At 36.6% G+C, this 20,456-nt stretch overlaps 1 protein-coding gene across 2 annotated transcripts; it reads right to left on the reverse strand.

Annotated features, from left to right (window-relative positions):
- Nucleotides 1-29: 29 nt before the first annotated feature.
- LOC136346131 (laminin subunit gamma-1-like) lies at nucleotides 30-18,789 on the reverse strand. 2 transcript variants are annotated; one of them, XM_066295029.1, is made up of 19 exons: nucleotides 18,307-18,789; nucleotides 14,263-14,530; nucleotides 13,074-13,191; nucleotides 12,728-12,911; nucleotides 12,036-12,345; nucleotides 7,005-7,266; nucleotides 5,059-5,306; nucleotides 4,617-4,782; nucleotides 4,399-4,564; nucleotides 4,114-4,342; nucleotides 3,855-4,064; nucleotides 3,498-3,800; nucleotides 2,888-3,176; nucleotides 2,642-2,838; nucleotides 2,377-2,588; nucleotides 2,110-2,324; nucleotides 1,775-2,057; nucleotides 1,003-1,716; nucleotides 30-891 (listed from the first exon to the last, which is right to left on the reverse strand). In XM_066295029.1, the coding sequence occupies exons 1-19, from the start codon at nucleotides 18,442-18,444 to the stop codon at nucleotides 550-552; spliced, it is 4,854 nt and encodes a 1,617-aa protein (XP_066151126.1). In that variant the 5' UTR covers nucleotides 18,445-18,789; the 3' UTR covers nucleotides 30-549. The 2 variants fall into 2 exon arrangements, with proteins under 2 accessions (XP_066151126.1, XP_066151127.1); XM_066295030.1 differs by lacking the exons at nucleotides 12,036-12,345; nucleotides 12,728-12,911; nucleotides 13,074-13,191; nucleotides 14,263-14,530; nucleotides 18,307-18,789 and adding exons at nucleotides 9,366-9,502; nucleotides 10,776-11,067 and having other exon boundaries at nucleotides 32-891.
- Nucleotides 18,790-20,456: the final 1,667 nt, after the last annotated feature.

Here is a 20,456-nt window from a genome sequence, read left to right on the forward strand (position 1 = left end):
GTATGTATGACTGTATTTAAATCTTATATTTAAAAATTATGCTATAAATATCAATAAAACCCTAGATACAATAATAAATGCTAAAATTTAATTTGAATGAGACAAACTATGATCATTTATTACTAAAGGCTTATAATAATAATAAATTTAATTTATAAACAGTCTTTGGTTAAACAGTATGTTTTAAGGGTAATTTGAAGTAAGTACATTTAAAAAGTGAAAATGTATAGTAACACGTAAAAAGGGTTATAAGTGAATGGGTATTTAATAGTTTCTCTTATAACGTATCTGGAAAGCATATCTATATAACATTAGAAAAAAATAGAAAAATCTCGCATAAACTTCTGATAACAAAAATAATTACTTCCACGTATTTGAACAATTTTAGATGAATTCGACGTATTTTAAACGAAACCGACATCGTAGTTTCTAGCGGTTTTTCGCGTAAGTTTGTGATAATTATCACTAATCACAACGCGAGTCCACTTCCGTTAAGTACAATGATAAATTTTATTGTATCAAAATATTCGCTTTACACATAATTTTAACTCAAGGCTCAAGCTCCATTCTCTTGAAACATCCCTCGGGTAAAGTATTAACAATTTGCTCAATATTATTCACATCAGCTTGTAAAATTCTGATCTGTTCTTTGTAGCTTTCAATCAATTGATTTTGGTTTTTATGCTGCTTTTGTAACTCCTCTAACCGTTCTTCAAGTCTAGTTTCCTTCAGTCTTGCCTCAGTTATTAATAGCTCTTGTTCGAGTCTATCCAACTCGTCATCGCTTATATCTGGAGTGTCTTCCAGTTCCACTAAGATGCTTTCTACGTCATTCAAAAGATCAGTTACTCGGGTTTGTACAGCATCAGTATCTTTTCCTGCACGACCCACCTGAAATAAATTATTGAAAATGACAAACGATACAAATCTTCTCGTCATTTATGTATTTCTTTCATTTTTCTAAGAAGTCGCCAAAATATATACATATAATGAAGTACCTACCTTTTCTTTGGCGTCATGCACTAAAGTGTTGTTACTCCGAGCTTTTTCCCATAAATTCTTCAATTCCGCCTCAGTATTGAAGACTCTATCATACATGAATCCAGCCTCATCCCTTAAAAACGTGCTATTAGTATTTAAATCTTCAGCCTCAGATTTAATTTTCTCAGTTTTCGCTGACGCATTCTTAGCCAAATCATTAGCATTTTTAGCTTTTTCAAAGGCGAGATCAGCATTTTCTTGAGCGTCCTCCAAAATCTGTTGTGCCTCGTTTGTTTTCAAATTTGTATCTTGAAGAATTATTTCAATATTTGATATAGTTTTCAACGATTCTTCTGCCCTTTGTTTGGACTCCTGAGTTTGAGAATCAAACGCTGTTAAAAGCTGAAAGTTTCCTTGCGCTCGTTCATGGATTTCTTTCCATAATTGTATGGCTTGAGCGGTTTGCGCACTGGAAAAATCCACGTCATTTTTCAAATCTTCTACCTCTTCCTGCTGCTCCAGAGCAGTATCCAGAAGTTCCTGACCTGTAGATTGCTTCTCTTCAATTGTTTCTTTTAGAACTTTAGCATTATGGAATAACTCTTTTGATTTGTTGGTCAATCTAATGGCTTCATCTTTCAAGTTTCCTGAATGAGCCTTGAGTTCTGGGATTTTTATTTGGGGTATTATGAGATGGGTCACTTCATTTAGCAGAGCTAAAGCCTTTTCTTTTACCTTTAAAACAAAAACGTTTATTAATTTTATTATGTTAATACATTTATTAATAAGTTACCTCTACAGCTTCCTCTTGAACATGTTCGGTCCACTCCCTAGTTCGATTTAATTTAAATTCTGCATTAGCTACCTCAGAATTTAAACTCCTGGCAGCATCGCTAATGTTTTGTTGTAGTGCATGAGTACTTTTTATCTGTTCATAAGTTTCAATTGATTTATTTTTGGCATCTTTGGCTTGACCCACCAGCGCCTCAGCTCTTTCATCCAAAATGTCAGCAAGTTCACGAGCTTGCTGAGCTATTCCAGTCATTTTGTCTGATTGCTGGCCTACTGCCTTAGACCTAGAATATTAGCATTGTTTATGAAGAATATTTATTTAGGGTAAGATATAACCTCTCCAAAGCAGCTTCATATGCCTTTTTAGCCTGCAGCTCAAAATTGTCCTCTATTTCAATTAGTCTCTCTTCTACTTCAATCAAAAACTCCTCGGCGTGGTCCAAGTCATGTTCCGCTTTTTTGGATTTCTCATTAGTAGTAAACACGTTCTCGTATATTTCCTCCAAAGTGCGGCCTACATCTTTTTCTCTTTCAAGCATGCTCAGCACCTCCTAAATACTTATTACAGAAAAAACAGCCTTGAAGCGTTAACGTCATACCTACTTCAAAAACACTGTTTTCTCCAGTAGAAGCCTTGACCTGGTCGTGAAACTCGTCAATCTCAATTTCCAACTTCCCTAGTTCATCTGGGAACTCTTCATCATCTATTACAGTGGGCTGATTTTCTACCTCATTAAGAATTTCGTTCAACCTATCAAGTTTGCTTGAATGATTCTTGTAGGCATCTTGAACGAGGTTATAGCAGTCTGGGCAATCTAGAGGCAGGAAAATATAAGCCTAGATGGTTCAAGAAATATTAGAAACTCACCTATGCATCCTTTTTGCCTGTTATACTTATTTTCTTTGCATCTATCACATTTGCGACCTTCAACATTGTCCAGACAAGGACACTGTCCAGAAGCATCACATTGCAAATCTCTAGATCCAATTCTGTCACATTCGCACTCTTTGCAACCATCTATTGAGAATCCATATTTTCTGGCCTCACAATGATCACATCTCAACCTTAAATCTTCCAATTATTTTTTTCCAAATAGCGAGAATGGAGATATACCCCGTCACTCCAAGTCTGCAGAAGCACTGTCCAGTATAAAGATCACATGATTGATTGAAAGAACCAATAGGGTCGCAGTTGCAGCTTTGGCAGCCTTCACTGCTGAGTATGTTAAAGTAGCCGCTTTCGCATTTGTCGCAGTTGGTACCTATGACGTGGTTCTTGCATTGGCAAGCACCGGTGGTTTGGTCGCAGATTGGTTCGCCGTCCAGATCGTCGGTTCCAGGAGAGTAGCACTGGCACTTTTTACAGTCGCCTTTAGGAAGGACTAAGGCATTTCCGAAAAATCCTGAATAAAGAAAAAATATATAACAAAGAAGCAAAATAAGTAAACAACAGATATTAGAAAAAAAGCAAGAACTAGTAATTAAAAAAAATATCTGCAACAAAAACAAAATGTAATCTGAATGAAATGCACGTCCAGTTAGGACATACCCGATTTTTTCGCTAGGAAAGGCAGTTTCCGCAGCAGACTTGCAGGCAAAACCAATTTTACGAAAATGAAAAATAATTATTTTTGCATATTTCTGTATCGACTGATAAATTCTTAGGATTACCAATCTTTAAGAATAGAGTAGACTGGAATTTTGTAAATTATAGGCCCACTCACCAGGCAAACAGGCCTCACACCTCGACCCTGCAGTGTTATAAATACACCTTAAACATTCCCCGGTGGTAGTATTGCAATTCCCAATGGCATTTAAGTCAATATTTTGATTACATGCGCATTGTTGACAAATGGTAGGTTCCCCAAACTTTCCAGTGGGATCTCCATAGAATCCATCGGAGCATACATCGCACTTAAACCCAGAGTACCCTAAAGGACACTCTGTGCACATTGTGATGTTGTCTCCTATTTGAATGCAGGCACCACCGTCTGGGCACCCACAAGGCTGACAATCAGTAGAAGTTCCTGTGGTAATAAAATCAGTTATTGATAAATTACGAACATCTTGGACTTATTAACCAGCCAAAGCGTTCCCATAAAAACCACGCGTGCATAATTCGCAATTTTCCCCACTGGTATTATGCTGACAAATGCACTTTCCAGTCTCAGAATCGCAAATACTTGCATGATTGTTACAGTCACATGGAATACAGTTCATAAAGGGACCCCCCATGGCTGGAATATGCCTGTATCCAGGTTCACATGATTCACAGAACTGCCCAACATATCCTAAAAAAAGCTATCGAGTTTGAAAACTTTCAATAGTTTTTTTTCGTACCTGTTGGACATGAACATAGCTCAATCCACAAAGCAGCCTTGCCAGCAACTCCCCTGGAAGCAGTTTCCAGTTTGAAATCATCCAGAAATCCCACTCCCTTCGGAGCGTAGGTGCCCTTGACTTTGATCATTGTCAAGTTGGATAAAAGAGAGATAAATGATCTGGAAGTGAGACGAGGCTGCCATCCATAGTCTGGATGCTCGTGCAGCCTGAATTTATAATTCTGAGTCTAAAATTTATATTCTTTAACAATCATTTTCCACGCAGTATGCTACGAGTAGGTACCTCAACAGTAGGAACTTTATTGCCTTGAGCAAATATGGTGTTTGTTATTGATAAGTTTCCACTCTCTAAGATAACATCTGTCGCAGTTGGTACGGCCCGTCCATCCCCTAGTCTTAAGGAAAAATCTAGAAGTTGATTGTAGGCTGTACGTTGATCTCCAAGGAATCTAATGAATTGAAAATTACGGAAATCTATATATTAGTCAATTGAGAATTTACCTATCGGGGGCTATTAAATAAATAGACTCATCCCCATCAGATTGCACGCCAATGCTCTGACTAATAGCTTCGTATTTGATTTGGTGAGGACGATGATGCTCGTCTTCAGACTTCCATTTTTCCGGGCCTCTTGCAAACGTTGATTCGATAAGATATCGGAAATAACCTGAGGAAGCGATAAAGACGCACTTTAATGGATTTTAGACCAGTTAGTACATACATTTCTATTCAGTTGGGAATGTCCATGAATGGTCAGGTGGATTATTGTCTCAAAACACGCGTTTTGGTTATCACGAACGTTGCAGACATTGACAAACTGGTCTAAGCTTTTACGGTACTTGAGTGTTAATGGTTTTTGTGAAGATGGTGAAGTTTTTTCTTTTCTGATCTGTTCCTTTTATATATAGGTACAGCATAAATTTTCTCGCAAGTTTTGACTAACCTGGTGCCGATTTGCATTCCGAGGAGTGCCCATAGCAAAAACAGGGTGTGCATCCAAATTCGTTATCGCTGTCTAAATTGAAAAATCCAGGTTTGCACTCCTTACACTGCCTCCCTTCCACGTTTTCTTTACATTGACACACTCCAGTACTAGGATTGCATCTCGCAGTATTGAATGCAGATCCGGCGGTCCAACATCCACAATTTTTACATCCGGATTTGGAAAAATCGTAATGGTTTTCTGCACATCTGAAAAAAAAACATTGTTCTCTTGTCTTGAATCAGTCGACCCCTCATTAATTTGGAGTTACAGAATTAATACAATACAATGTAACAAAAACATAACCAATTCATTTCGGCGTCTAATAATTTAATTCACAATCGATACTCACAAACACCATATAAGGAAACTACCTGTAAATTGAAAGACATGTGGCAACGCTGTTTCAAGCTAGATAATTATTAATATGAAAGTTCATGACATGTTCCTACTAACCTTATGGGGCGGCCATCTTGGGTGGAAAAAATCGCAAATCGCCACGTTGCCATTTCTTTTGGATGTATTGTATTAATGAGCTCTTAACGAGTTCAATCATTATGAATCACCTGATGGTGATTTCAGACTACTTATTAATGTTAATTACGTAAAATGTCTATTGTGGGATAAATGTTTTACAGCAGATGTCGATCCTTTGTGATTTATTAAGTTTATTACTTTTGAGCCAGTTAATTAATTTTTTACTAGATAAAGTAATGCCTTTTAAACATATTTTGGATTAAAAATTGATCTTATTTATAGTGAGTTTCAGTATTTTAAATATCGTGTAAGGAGGTAAAGTTCAAAAAAAAATTCCCACAGATTATAAGGCGACCGCGGCACGCCCATATATAGGTTCATAATTTGAACATACATGGCGCCACGTCTTAAGACAATAAACCTCGGTATAGGTAACCGCTAATTTACGACCCACACGCCTATCGAAGCTAATTATTGAAGAAAAGGCGAGTGTATTGATTTCACTATAACTACCACTTATAAGCAATAATTGAATCAAGACATGGTTCCGTTCAAATTCAGAATTTTTCGTTCGATATGAGTTTCCGATCGGAAGAATAATCCAAAAGTAGTTGTAAAAATAAAAATTGTTTGTTTCCACGAACATGAGCCGAACAGAAGTTGAAAATTAGTAGAAATTCGTCGTTTCGTGAAAAGCTCAGTTGTTCATTAATTTTGAAACCGAACTGTAATCTAAAATCCAGACTCTACATAAAGCTTATTTCGACATGTGTATATTATCAGGCATTACTCTCAATATTGTGTTTGTAGATAGATACTATGGGAAGTTACAATTGAACCAAAATTCCAGAAAGTTGCAGCTTTAAAAATAGAATCCGAAAGATTAAGGTTTCTGCCTCAAATCCGACAAGTGACACTTTTTCTCTGCTTTGAAGAGTCAAAGACTTTTATTAAAACCCCAAAGAACGCCAAATTCTCTTTACAACAATACCAGCGTGAATGTCTTGATTCCAAAATCCAGAAAATCGGGAGTCATAAGGCATGTTACGTCAGTTTTAAGAAAACTCACGTTCAAAAAAAGGTCTTTGAACATTTCACAACACCCTACAAATGGGTCTTTATGAAATCACACAGTTGATTCACTATGTCACTAATTATTTAATCATTTATTTTAATTATATATATTAATTAACACCACTGACTTTAAAGCGAGTAATTCTGGATTTCTGGGCAGGACGTCCAGGAATTTCTAGGGAATTAAGCAACGATCTAGCAAAAAACATCTTGTTCTATCATAAGATGGCAAAATCACTTATTTCACGGAAATGTTCAAAAACTTATCTCAATATGAGTGTGTGAGTTTTCATCACAAAATATGAGATACCAGATATTTTAAATTGTGAGTACGAACTGAGAAAGGTCACCCTTACCTATCACACTTCTCCCCAGTCACCCCAGTTTTGCACTGACATTTGCCTTCGAAATTACACTGTTGAAATAACGACCCAACTTCATCGCAGTTACATGCAGTGCAATAACCATCATCCCTCATGTAGTAGTTCGGTCTACATCTCTCGCAATTCGGACCATCCCTATTAGCCGAACAGTCCAGGCAGTGTCCACCATGTCCGGTAATTTCGTAGAGCTTTGTATCGAACATGCATCTCGTAGAATAACCATTACAGTTGCATTCTATAAGAAAATAAACGCCTTTAGGTCATAATCATCACCTGGGATTTGAGTAATTACAAGCAATTAAGCTTCGCGTGTAAACGATTGCGTTAGCAGATAATTTATCGAGTTGCTGACGAATAGTAATTAATCAAAAAAAGCATGGTTGTTTAAAGGGAACAACATTTAATAACAGATGTTTAACGAAGCCATCGTTTCTAGTTCAAATAAAAGCCCATATCTTGTTCTCCTATGTACGTATGATGGCATAATTTTATTCACCTCTCTTATTCCAATATTGAAATTCCATATGCGATGAAATGGTCTCGTTGGAGCCTGCTTTAACATGTATTATTCAGATGCAAATATCGAAGTAAATGGACATCTTCTGTTTATCGAATCGTCGGTAAATTGATTCTTAATTGAGGTGTACGGCACGTCCCGTACCTCGTTAAGGGGACGATGAATTCAAAGTTCTAAGAAAAATTTATATTCATGTGGGGGGTGGTTATCTAAACTATGGATTTTGCCTCGGATTTGTCACGGCCCAACAAGAATAAATCTAATTGAGCTGTTTAAATTGTCTTTTTGTCTATTAGTAATGGATGGAAACTACAGGTGTTCCATGATTGAACTCATTATGGATGTTCGGCAGAGTTAAGTTTTGTTTAAAACAATTTTTACGTCCATTTACCAGAAACTATTTCTGAATTACAATTAGGGAACAGAATTCCGAGATCCCGGACAGTGGTCTTGAAAATTTAAGGATTCGAATTGTAAACCCCTGAACTTTGGAGCTTAAAATTTAAACGTTCATCCTGGAATTTTTCGACACAATTCTGGTTTTGAACACCGCTAATTGAAATACAGGGTGTTAAAAAAGTATGGAATATGACAAATTAGTATATGCATTTCTAAAATTGCTATATGTAGGTGTACCTATTTTAGAAAGTTTGTATGACATTTCATCGATTAAGAACGTATCTCGCGAGGGTTTACCAATATATAGGGTGTTTTCTAAACATACGGCTCAAGACAGAATTAACTCCTTTTCTTTTATTGTACCTTTTGCTTCTAGCCATGTAGGAAGTCAATGCGAAGTCTGAAATATACGAAGTTCAAAATAGTGTCTTTGATAAGGCGATGATGATGAATTTCGGATTCGAACGGTAGTTTGAATCCGCCTTCAAATGAAATATTTAGCAACCCAACAAAAAATTTATTGGTTCTTATGAGGGCCCCATTCCTGAACAGAGAAATTCCAGTCTTTCATTATCAACCACGGGGCAAATCTCTAGAATTTTCTTACGTAAGTAGCTACCTGCATTGAATGTTTCAAGCTATTCAAAGTTGCGAATAAGGTTTCCTCTCTCTGCATTGCATGCTCATATGTATGATTTATGTTTCACACACATATTTTATATAGTGTTTCGGCTTGGGAACCTTCATTTTCTTGCAACTGGAGTTATAATATTTAGATATATGAGACATTTTAATAAGCATTCCCTTGCTTTGCAAATCCTATTACTTACTGAACATTTCCTGCTCAAAACACCACACTCCAAAATTAAATTTCATCCTCATTTCCATGGTCTTAAACTTACTTCATTAACCGCATATAAAGCCTTGATGGGAACCTGCCTTGTTAACCGGCCACCAGCACATTGTTTCCGAGATTTTTTTCGCATCACGCAGCTAATGATGCCGATATTTGGAAAGAAGATTCTGCTGACTGACATTTTTTACTCATTTAAGATGTGAATAAAACATGGCATCGGTTTACGGTTTGCTTACACGAAGCAACGTCGTTTTACGTCGTGTTTTCTTCCAAGTCAGAACCAATTAACCGCAGTGATACGAGAAAAAACTATAATGGACGAACCGTTATGCAATAAAACTGATGTGTGTCTAGTACTACTTAGTGATGGTCAATAGTAGCAATAAATGAATTTGATACAGCATCAAGAGAGATTCATATCGGGCCACTTTAACTTTTATCCATTATCTACCATAGATGGTTGCAAACGTAAAAGGCAACGTTTTAATGGAATATTTACACTCTTATATATCTGAAAACCAATAGAGCTTCTTGTGAGAGTTGCCGAGAAGTAGGTACTTACGCGATCCCGTGAACCAAGGCGTTATTCCGTCCCAGTCGGTACCACCGCAGTTCGTTAGAAAAACAGTCGCTGATAGAACTTTGATCCAAGCAAATTCCATTTCTTTTAAGCAGTCAAAAGAGCAGCATCAGTATGAGCTAAAGGCAAGTTTAGGAAATGTGGTAATAATTGAATTCAAACGAACCAAAGACAAATTGCCCTCATTTCCTGTCTATTCATTCTAAGGCATGAAGTTTATCGTATTCATCTACATGTACCTTACGCACATAAGACTCTTAAGTTCAATGGGAGACCTCACCCATTTCTATTATAATACCGAAGATTTGTAACTCTGTAAGATTAAATTTCAAGTCATTTCTATACGAAGGCGATTAGTGTATCTAAACGGCTTCTCCAAGTGTGATTCATATTGGTGCCATGATCATATAGAAATATGAAAAATTCTAGAATTAAGAACTAGACGTTAAAACTTTATCATTTCTAGTAATACGACGCGTTGGTTGTTTGTGATCAAAAGAACAGAGAATACATTACCCAGAAATGTTACAAATGTGAGAATTTAAGTGCCTATATATACAGTATTGATTTCTCAGTGCAACAAACTGGACAATATTCATGTTACAATCTAGTAATCGATATCTGATGAGAGTAATGAATGGGTGGATCAAGAAATTTTGGAAGTGAGAAAATCTAGCTCACAGCAATTTCAGAAAGCAACAGAGATGCTTTAGTAAGTAAACTTGTAATTTAAGCCGCAAATTTACTTGTCTGAGAACCATGATGTTTAAAAAAACGGTCAAGGATGAAATAAAGTATATCTTTTGACATGGGTATTGTTCATGTAAAAAACTGAAGGAAGGCAAATACTTTCAAGAAGGAAGAAAATTATCTAAATTCCTATATATATTCCCTCATTTCCCTTACTTCACTAAACCTAATAAATCAAAAGTGAGTTGATTAAAAACTCCCTAACTATAACTCATCGCCTTTGACATATCCAATATCTACAAACACTAAAATGGAGTATCGAAACCAAATCTTCGTTTAATTTTCTGTTGTTCTGACACTAATTCTAATTTATAGGTAATCTTGGACGATGGCAAACCAAATAAAATCGAGAATGAGGCGGGTTTAAATGGAGAAATAAGATTGATAAAGGGGGGTCAATTATGAAGCAACAAGTTACAGTTATATCGTTAAAATCATTATCAATTTATAGTAAATTGCCAGGAGGTAACGAAGTGGGAAATCGTGTGAATTTTTCACTGAAATAAGGTGGACTGATGCTGCGAATTCGCGAGACTGAGACAAGTTAAAATTCTGATTACATGGGAGATTCCTTTAGAGCAAGAAACGTCGCGAAGGTACAGTAAAATTCTCTAGAAGTACTCATTGAAGAAGATGGATTACCGATTTGGATAAACACAGTTTCACTCAGCTTTAAACGTAAAATGATATGTAGTAAAAAACTTAAAATAGTTTCGAAAACTTCTTAGAGATTCTTCTGAGAAAACTTCATAATTTTTAAACCACCTTTGCTCATACAAAAACTACCATCAAAATTTGTTTTGGTGCCACTACGATCGATCACATTATCGTTTTGCTCACACCCATTTAAAGTCAGCGATATACGAAGAGGTACCACGGAGTACCACGCGGATAAGGTAAGACACGGACGCGACACCAGATAAGCACTGACTCACCATCGCGGATACCGCAGAGGTACCCAGCGTCTTCCGTGGGGGCACCAGTATATGGTGCTGCTTTAAATTGGGCCCCTAATGATTTTATTGTGGGCGGATTTAGCGTTGGGTAAATAGTTGAGGGCTGTTGGGTTTGTTTAGATTTTTAAATGGGGAGAATGAAATATGGGAAAAAGTCTGATTAAGTGATGTCTGGGTGTTAGAGTTTTAAAATTCTTGGACTTAACAGTTGCCGAGAGAGAGAGCATTCACAAGAACCCATTTATTTAAGTCTGGGTACTGAAAAGCGAAATGGTCCGGTTCGGCGACATGCGGTGGTACCGCAAGTGGCAGTAACAATACTGTTTCTGTAAAAGGTAAGGCGGTTCCGTCGCTAATTGCCCCCGTTATCGGGCTATTAATTATTCGGACAATTCCATAAATTCAGTGTATTTTGCATGCTCGGCTTGCTTAATTGACATTTCGGCAATGCGTTACCCTTTTTAGTCATTTAATTGTTGTCGCCTAATGCCAATTAATTTACGTTTTTGGGTGGTGGAAGGGGGACGGGGGGAAAGAGACCAGTACTAACTTAAATGGGTATTTGCAGGCACTAATTAGAGAACGTTCTAGATCATTCAGGTCATCGCGTTGGGTTGATTCAGTCATTAATACTGAATCGAGCATTTGAACGGAAAATCTAGTACCTCTACAATTCTCTTTAAAATTTTATGTTTTTAGGTATCAGCAATTTTTTAAAATTATTTATTAGATTCAACTTTTTTCGCCCCCGATCTCAAATGAAAATTGCATTTAGTACGCCGCTGATTTTACTACACATGTGGGGAAATTTTTCAGTTTACAGAAGAATCTTAAAATTAGAGCACCCAAAATATACCGAATCGTTGGCCTGTTAAAAAAAAGTTAAATATGACAAAGATGTATTCGCATTGAGCGCGTTGTTAGCTGGCTTCATGAGTAAATTTACCTTTGCATTCATGGGCGTTTAATATGGTGGCTCTGGCCCATGGGGCGTCGTTGTAAAAGGGGAGACATTCGCCGCAGTCCGGTCCTGCCGTATTGTGTTCGCACCTGCAAACCCTGGTTCGCTTTTCTGATTCACCATAACTAGTAACACATTCTGATGCATGTCCGTTGCACTTGCAGCGAGCCCCTACAGCTATGTCAGCTATGGCATAAAAGTAAGAGCGGAGAACTTGAGGATCGCCGAAGACTTCGTCACCGAAGGTGTTGAGTCGATCGAGGGTGATCATTATTTCTGTAGCTGTTACCCATTCCTGGAAAAAGGTAATGAAAGTCAATTATAGTGGGGTAAAAGTTATCAAAATGTAAATGGTTAGACTTTGGAATTTGAGGACTGGGATGCTAGAAATACGTCTGAATGTCCGCTTAGTATCATAAGTTATAAGAACTTAAATCATTTTGACGTCACACTGGAGAGATGGCTTCTATCTTCCCCATTTGGGTAAAGTGCCAGAGCCATAGGAATGAAAGTTTTTAAGACAGCGTTTTTATGGGCGTAACGTAAAAATTCCCACAAATTTACGTCAATTTAACGTCCTTACTGGGAGATGGAATGACATCAAAGCAACGTAATCAGACTCAACTCTTTTCGGCCACTTTGACGTCATTTAATTAATTTATTAAATATAGTTGTACCTGTAGTTCGGGGCTGCTATCAAAGTTGTAAGCAGACGGTCTTCCTTCCAAAGTACCAAAGGCGACGTTACCGCCACGTAGCGGTGATATATCGGAGTACTCCGAGGTACATAACGCGCGAGTCTCTTCCCCGCGCTTCGTGTGAGTCGAATCTGGTAGAGCGTAGGTGTCTCGACAGGTGGCGCTGCAAGTGAAGTGGTACCACATATTATAAGGGGCACTGCTCTATCCCCAAGTGAATTCGGGTTATTTAAACGATGATAAATTTGAGACGTGGAAATATAAAGCTTTCAATGAATTATGATTACGTCGAAAGCAAGATTCAAGTTCAAGGATCTAGTAATACCTGTAATATTGGTAGGGAATCCACTCTCCCTTTTCTTCAGTTTTCTTTGATATGTAGAAGCTTTCGGGACGTGGTGAATTGAACCATAATCTCACATAAGTGATGTCAAAAGCCTTCCCTAAAAAAATTGATTTTTTTAATTTCTCGTCAAGTGTTTAATTTTCATTTATAGACAGTTTTTTCATTGGATCTAAAATAAATTCCGAACTCCTTAAAAATAACTCTTTTGTCCAGTGGTAGAACAGACAAAATGTGGGCGACAATGGGCATTTGCCCCACGCTTCCTGATAAATTCTGATTCATTTCTGTCATGGGTCAAGAGATAACGGTTTTCAGATAAAACGCAGACGACCTTTCTTTGAAAGGTACTTGAACTTGAATGTACCCTATGATGCCTGATAGCATTATCAAGGATGTGATGGCCAGAAACAACAGCTCTCTCCCTCGTATTATTTCAGTGAGCTTTCAGGAAAAATATTAAAAGGTAATAGAGCCCCGAGACGTTTCCTTATACAAGCTCAACAAAACGTTTTCATATCCTTTTAAAGAAAGCCAGAGCCATATTAGTAGGATGGCAGCATAAAAGACGGAAAAAGTCGAGATTAGGGATGGCAACGATATATCGATATAATCATATCGACTTTACTGATCGAACGATCTGATTTTCACAGTTTTTCAATGAGAATGAGTAAGGGTTTGGCGCTGCCCTTGTGCAGCCTATTATATACCCGAGAGAGACCGGAATTCATGCCAACACATTTTTTTATACAATTCTTTATTTTATTAAAAAATTGTTTAAAACTTTTTTTATTAATTTAAATAATTTTTTAAATAAAAAAATAAATAATGCTTTAGATATATCGAATTAACGATTTTATCAATCTTTTTGTTGTTGCAAATGGCGATAACTTGTTCACTGTTATGTGATACAATATATCGATACATTTTTAATTTTTTCCATCCCTAGTCGAGATAGAGAAGGTATTGTGCGATTTATATGGTTGTATGAATTAAGGATTGAGTTTTTATTGTTTTCTCACGATTCCACCAAAGCTCTGAGATCCATTAGGGAACGCTGAAACTCAAATTAATCAGAAACTACTGAAAAACAAGTTCTCGAGCAATTTGTCCACTTTTTGTGACATACACAAGGAAAATGTCATCTGTGATAATAGTTCTTCGAACTTACCAAATTTTAGGGTAAGATTGACTTGATTGGGCCATTGTATCCCTTCCAGCATAGTTTCAGACTGCCACCAAGTGAGGTTATTGACATTATGGAAATCAGTCAAATACACTGCGTGATAGTCCTCAGGGTTACACACAGCACATTGGGATTTGCGTACTCCAGAAATTCCAGTCTGAACACAATATTCCTGAGGGCCTTCATCTCCGCAAGTGTTTGTCACCTCCACCAAGAGGTCGAACGCTGCGTTTTCGAATTCCGGGATGCACCTCTAAAAAAATTACGACAGAATTACGGTAAAGTCCCTAAGGCATGCATCATCAATTTTCTTGCGTAAATACTCTTTATTCTTACAGGCTTTAATTTACATTTATATTAAATTTCTCGGTGTATTGCGTGTGGTCCTCTTAAATTAGCTGCCGTTGAAAGTATTTTGATCTTACCAAAGTATGATTGCTTTAACGGACCGATCTGTGGCACTTACTGTATGTCCGCAGGAAATAAGTAGGTGCACCAGGCACAGCTGATCAATACGTTCATGGAATTATTGATGAAGTAGTAAAAGGCGGCAGCTTTTTGAGAAATTTGGACCTGTAAAAACCCGCAAAAATCTTGTCTTTTTTTCTTTGGAATTAAGTTCTTTATGATCTTAATAGTCTTGGAAGGACTAAAGTACGTCATTGAATTTAGCAGTGCAGTAGTTAAGAACGGTGGGTATTCGAGTTACATGGTGTTCCACAGAAATATTCAACGGACCATTTTTGTGGATGTTTCCAATTTTCACTAGAGTTCGCTGGTAAACTTTCGTCTTTTACATCACTATACAGCATGCAGCAGTGCTGAGTATCAGTATGAGTCCAGATTTGTTTGTGCGACTGAGACTAAAGATTTGATTCCAGTCCTTTACTATATCTCGACAAGAGGGCAATATTAATTAACCGAGCAGACAGATATATCCGCGATAAACTGACCATTCAGCATTCCCTCGAACGCGCCATGCGGTCTCCTTTTAAGAAATCGCGCCACAGTACGTTCCATCGAACATGAGTATTACCGATGATTAAAGGGGAATGCAAATGTAAGAACAAGAAACCTTTACCTTTAAGACGTGAAATATTGCAAAAAGTATTTCACTCAAAAGTGATTTAGCTGCCTCGCATAGTGGAATAACCGGACATGCATCATCTACCATCAAGAGCGCGAATCGCTAGAGATATACCCAGGAAGTTTCTTCTCAGAGTTGACGTTGAGATATGCCTTCAAATGCGCATTGTTAACATGTTAATTAACATTCCATCAATTATTAAAATGCTGAATGTGCAAGACAAAGCATTATTTTACTTCGAAAATCTTCGATCTTTCGTACTCAGAGACCATGTTTGATGGTTCCCATTCAAGAAATCACGCTCTTTCATGCACGTCGTGATTTAGGAGTTCAGGTTAACCTGTCTGTTAAGATTTCTGGTCTTTGCTAGTATGGTAATTGATATTGAGGCCAGGTGCATGGGGCATTTTAAGCACTTGTTCTTGAAGTCGGTATTTTGCGTTATCTGGTACAAGGAGGTGTAAATTCTTTTCGTTTTGATTGTAATTACTGGGCACCAATTGGAATTAAAGCTTTAAAAGATAAAAGAAGCAACAATTGACAGGTTACCAAGAAGATCGAAGAACAATTTTAAAGTGACATTTGGAAATAGGAGGCTCATGAAGTGAGTCTTAATATAGTCTTATATCTATCATGATCTTGATTGCGGTAAGAGATGTGAGAAGTGTGTTTTAGAACCCTTTATATTTTCCTTCAGAAAACTGAAAGAACTCGTGTCCAAAGAAACAGAAGAAACTCGTATCGGTTTTAGAAATTGCTCACATTTTTGTCTTACCTCTGTTACATGAAGAATAACAATTTATTAAAATGTAAAAATCTCTAAATCGAAGTTTCCCGGCTAAATTCCATTCTCCTGTTAAATGAAAACTTTCTGAACTCAAACAGGTGTAGACCCAATTTTAGACTCATATGAATATGTGAATTTCGTAGTGGTTGTGACATTCATTTTAGTAAATTTTCAGAACATGCTAACAATCGAAGTTGGGCCATTCTAGGCTTTTAGGATTTGCCAAATCTTGAGTATCAACATTTTTTCCTCTTACTTCCTGGAAAACCTTTACATCTTAGACTTCTGTAACCATACTTTCAGGCAAAGGCCAGCGTAAATTTGACTAATTTACTTATTTAAGACACTACTTTAAGTACATTCTATCAATCAAATTCGGTTTCTTTGAGACAATGTCCCTCTCAAGTCAAAGATGATTTTTTCATGTATTTCCCTATATCATTCCTTTCTCGTTCTTGTTGGAAATTTCCAGATTTTAAAGTTGTGTAGTCATAAATTCACCCCAGGAACCCTGTATGCTTCACACTCGCGAGTTAACTTAAAACTATTCTCCACGACATCCTAGTAAATTTCATATTCCTATGGCAACATTTATAGTTGCGAAATTAATGTATTTACATTTTCCAAAAAATCTTATTAATGAAACAATTTTTTTTTTGGAATTTTGAGAATTTCTAAACTTTCTAAACATTAAATTCAGTTAAATAAAATAATTTATCTACAGAATGAGAAGTGTCATGCTGAGAAATTCCAGAATATGAAGGTTTAAATATTTAAGTTTTTGGCCATTTCCCTCACGGATTGGTAAAGTGTTCACATCCTACGAGACGTTCGCAGCACCTGAATATCAAGATTTGAAGGGTTTCAGATCCAAGGTCCCGAATGTTTCCCGTGTGGTTAATATGTATGCTGTAAACATTTTGTATTGATAACATTTCATTTTGCAATGCTTATGTTTTTAATGATATCGGTATGCCACAAAAACAAGTTATTTTTAAATTCCCAATGAATTTCCATAACTTAAGTAATGTAAAAAAAGTAATAATAAAGTTTTAGGAAACTTCATGCAATAACGTTCAAGAAGCAAAATTAAGTATAACAGACGTCCGAAAATTAAGACAGGAACTAGAAATCCTTATTAATTCTCTGAAACATATCATGAAAGTTTATCAAAAATGCGTTGAGCTATAGGATGTGCACTTTCAGCAATTTGTCAACAAATAGTAGCAAATAATTAATTGTAATTTGTTTTTAATTGTTAATAATTATTTGAATAGTTACCTAATAGATGTGTAATAAGAAAATAAGTTTATGATGTTGTAAAAGAAAAATCATTTCAATACCGTGTTTTAATTCTATTGCTGTTATTTACAGAAGGGAAATCACTAACTCAAATAAGGTCATTTAAGCTAGAGACCGTTTTATATGAAAACTATTTTCAATTTTTAAATTGGCTTACTAAGCTAACGATAAGAGACAGACCTACTCGGTGTTATATGAAATATGTTTTGAATTTTTCTGAGAATACGAAAATTTCAGATTCAGCTCAAAAGCCAATAGGGTGAGGAAATACCGTTTAAATATTCAGTTGAGAATTCTTAGGCGCCTCAATTTTAAATTTGTTGATCTTAATTTTTATTCGTTTAGTTCCGATTACAGTTTTTTCGGCTTGACTTTTTTAGTTTAAATTGGTTTAATGTGCGTTTTCACTCAGTGAAATATTAACACGACGATTACGACCCGTCCCTTCTAATCTCTTGTATGTTTATACTGCGCAATGACCAAGGCAGAACCAATATTTACCTAGTCATGTAGCAATGTGTACTTTTAAGCCTTCAAATCACCTACACAAAAAGGCAGTGACATTTTCAAGAAGAGAAGAGCATTAGAAAAGTTAAAATGACTGACTTTCGCACGCCCACAGGGCATGTTATGACTGCCTGAGCATGTATTGTGTGATAGTTATCTTAATGACAAAATTATTATCGCTATCACTAGAAGTTTAAGCGCCAACAGGTTAAAGCACTGGAACGTTATGTGGGTATTCAAAAAATATATTTCCAGAGAAACTAGGAAATTAGCCCGCATTCACAATTTTTATCAATTTTGCATAGTTACGTGTACTCTTGCGGCCCTCGACAAGGTAGTCTCTTACCTGAGGTATGTTGAATCTATCATAGCACTTGCTCAGCTCCTTTCCCCCTATCACTGGAGTATGATCGAACTCATGCAGTTCAGTGGCACTGAAAATTGGAACAAATGTCCATAACACCCAACACAGAAAAGACATCATTATTTCAATGTTATTGCTAATGTTCACGTTTTAGCATGATGTATAGATAAATTGATGATGGTCAGCAAAAATCTAAATCGGGCACTGTTGAAATTTGCAATAAATTCTTCGAATTGCAAAATTTGAGTCACGAACAGTCTTCACTGTCACCCATTGGCTTTGGCACAAATCTAAACTTAGCCAACCTTCGAAGGTCCTATTTTTGACTTAAAAGCCCCAAATCGAGACTTGAGCGCGCCGATTTTATTATACCGAGTGTTGCATGCCTCGAGAGCCCGCTTTAAACCAGAGACAACTTTAAACTGATCTCTTCGGTTGCCGGTGCAGCGTGTCCAGATGCGATGCAGGCGAGAATGAACGTGAAGATTAGAATGGTACTTTGCGTCTTTTTGGTCCTTTCTGCGGGAAGTACTCCGAGTGCTGTGCAGTGGCGTGCATCTTTATCGCATCTGATGAAGCATGCCACTAAATAAAATTCCTTATACCCAACGTGTTCATGTAATAATATTTTTTCTTTAATATGGAATGTCAGCTAGCTATTTGTTGCGCCACTGCACACTGCTCAACGAATTTAAGAAAACTGTAATAAGTCAAGTTTTTTTCAAATTTTTAATTTTTAGTTACAACAATGGTCACAAATGGTCGAATTCATTTGCGGCTAGTAATCTAAAATTAGGATCATATTTGGGCATTATTTCTTCCATATTCGTAATTGATAATCTTCGGGTCATAAGTAGTGTTTCTGCTATTTATCTTTCTCCGACTTAAGTGGTAGACCTAAGTTAAATAAGACTTTTCTTAAACTTGGCAGTCTTAGTATAGTTTTAAATATTTTAAATTTTACGTAGACAGTAGCGTACGGTAATCGCGTTTGAAACTATGAGAAGGTGCTTTCTCCGTAACCGTATCAAAAAGAGAGAAAGTTTTAAATGTTTATAACGGTCAACATGTACGATCTACGCCTATGATTTTTGCGTCAAACGACCACGCAAGTATTGTGTAAAACCATAAAAATTTACAGTTGATTTGCCAAAAATGCAGTGGCATACGGCAACCGCATTGCACAGCATGATAAAACTTGCTATGTCAATGATTTTTGGGCCAAACGACCTTCAAGCGTTGCGTTAAACCAGCAAGATTTACAATTTTTTGTTTGGTAAAGAAACAGTGGCGTTTCGTATTCCAAGTCATGAGAGGACACCTACGAGAAACTATCTTAATTTTTAGAGAATTTTGTCAACATACAACAAATTTAAAGTAAATTTTTCCTGTTTCTTTAAAATCCTGAACCACTGTGCGCTGCCGAGAAGGAAAAATTGAATTGAAAAGTCATAAAGGAAAAGATCAAAATGACCGATAAAGGTGTAATATTGTTCCGCTATCTATCCTATCATCACGGCCTTTCAGATATCGTTCGTGGTCAGCGTATCAGATTACGACTTTTGCCCGTATACAGTTTCCCATTACAGTAGCTTACATCACCGATAAAGTAGTAGAATTTCTATTATTCCCAGGATGTAATGAATGTTTGAAAAACTAGGATTTTAGTACGCCACTGTTATCATATTCTAATCTTCAGTTTGGGCATGTGGTATCGACATAATAACGTAATAAGGGTCCTAAAATACAGAGGCCACCAATCATGAAATTAAGCGCGCATCTTTACAATATGCTAAGAAGTTGTAAGCCATTAAACGTGACCATAAGGCATTTGTGTCGGTTGGAAGAATACAAGAGAGTTGGATAATGGTTTAGAGAATGACCATAAAATTTAATAAGAAAAGCAGTCATCATTTTTAGTATGGAAATACACATGCAAAACCCTAATTGTTTTTTTTTATCTGGAATGGAAATCCGCATTCTAAATACACTTAAATACATTAGTTCCTTTGCTTTTGGACATGCGAATTGTAGAAAATTGATGAGTTCGCTAGAGGTCCAAAAGTCTCACATAAATTAATTAAAAATTGAAGCAAATATTTTTGATAAAAGTGCTGTAAAAGTCCATGGGG

Source organism: Euwallacea fornicatus, chromosome 22 (assembly GCF_040115645.1).
Source record: "Euwallacea fornicatus isolate EFF26 chromosome 22, ASM4011564v1, whole genome shotgun sequence".
Lineage (NCBI taxonomy): Eukaryota > Metazoa > Arthropoda > Insecta > Coleoptera > Curculionidae > Euwallacea > Euwallacea fornicatus.

Coding starts and splice junctions, on each gene's coding strand:
- LOC136346131 (XM_066295029.1), bottom strand. CDS start 18,444: ATGATGTCTTTTCTGTGTTGGGTGTTATGGACATTTGTTCCAATTTTC. Junction 5,307..7,004: donor ACTGGGGAGAAGTGTGATAG/GTAAGGGTGACC, acceptor TTTTTTTTTCAG/ATGTGCAGAAAACCATTACG. Junction 892..1,002: donor TGCATGACGCCAAAGAAAAG/GTAGGTACTTCA, acceptor AATTTATTTCAG/GTGGGTCGTGCAGGAAAAGA.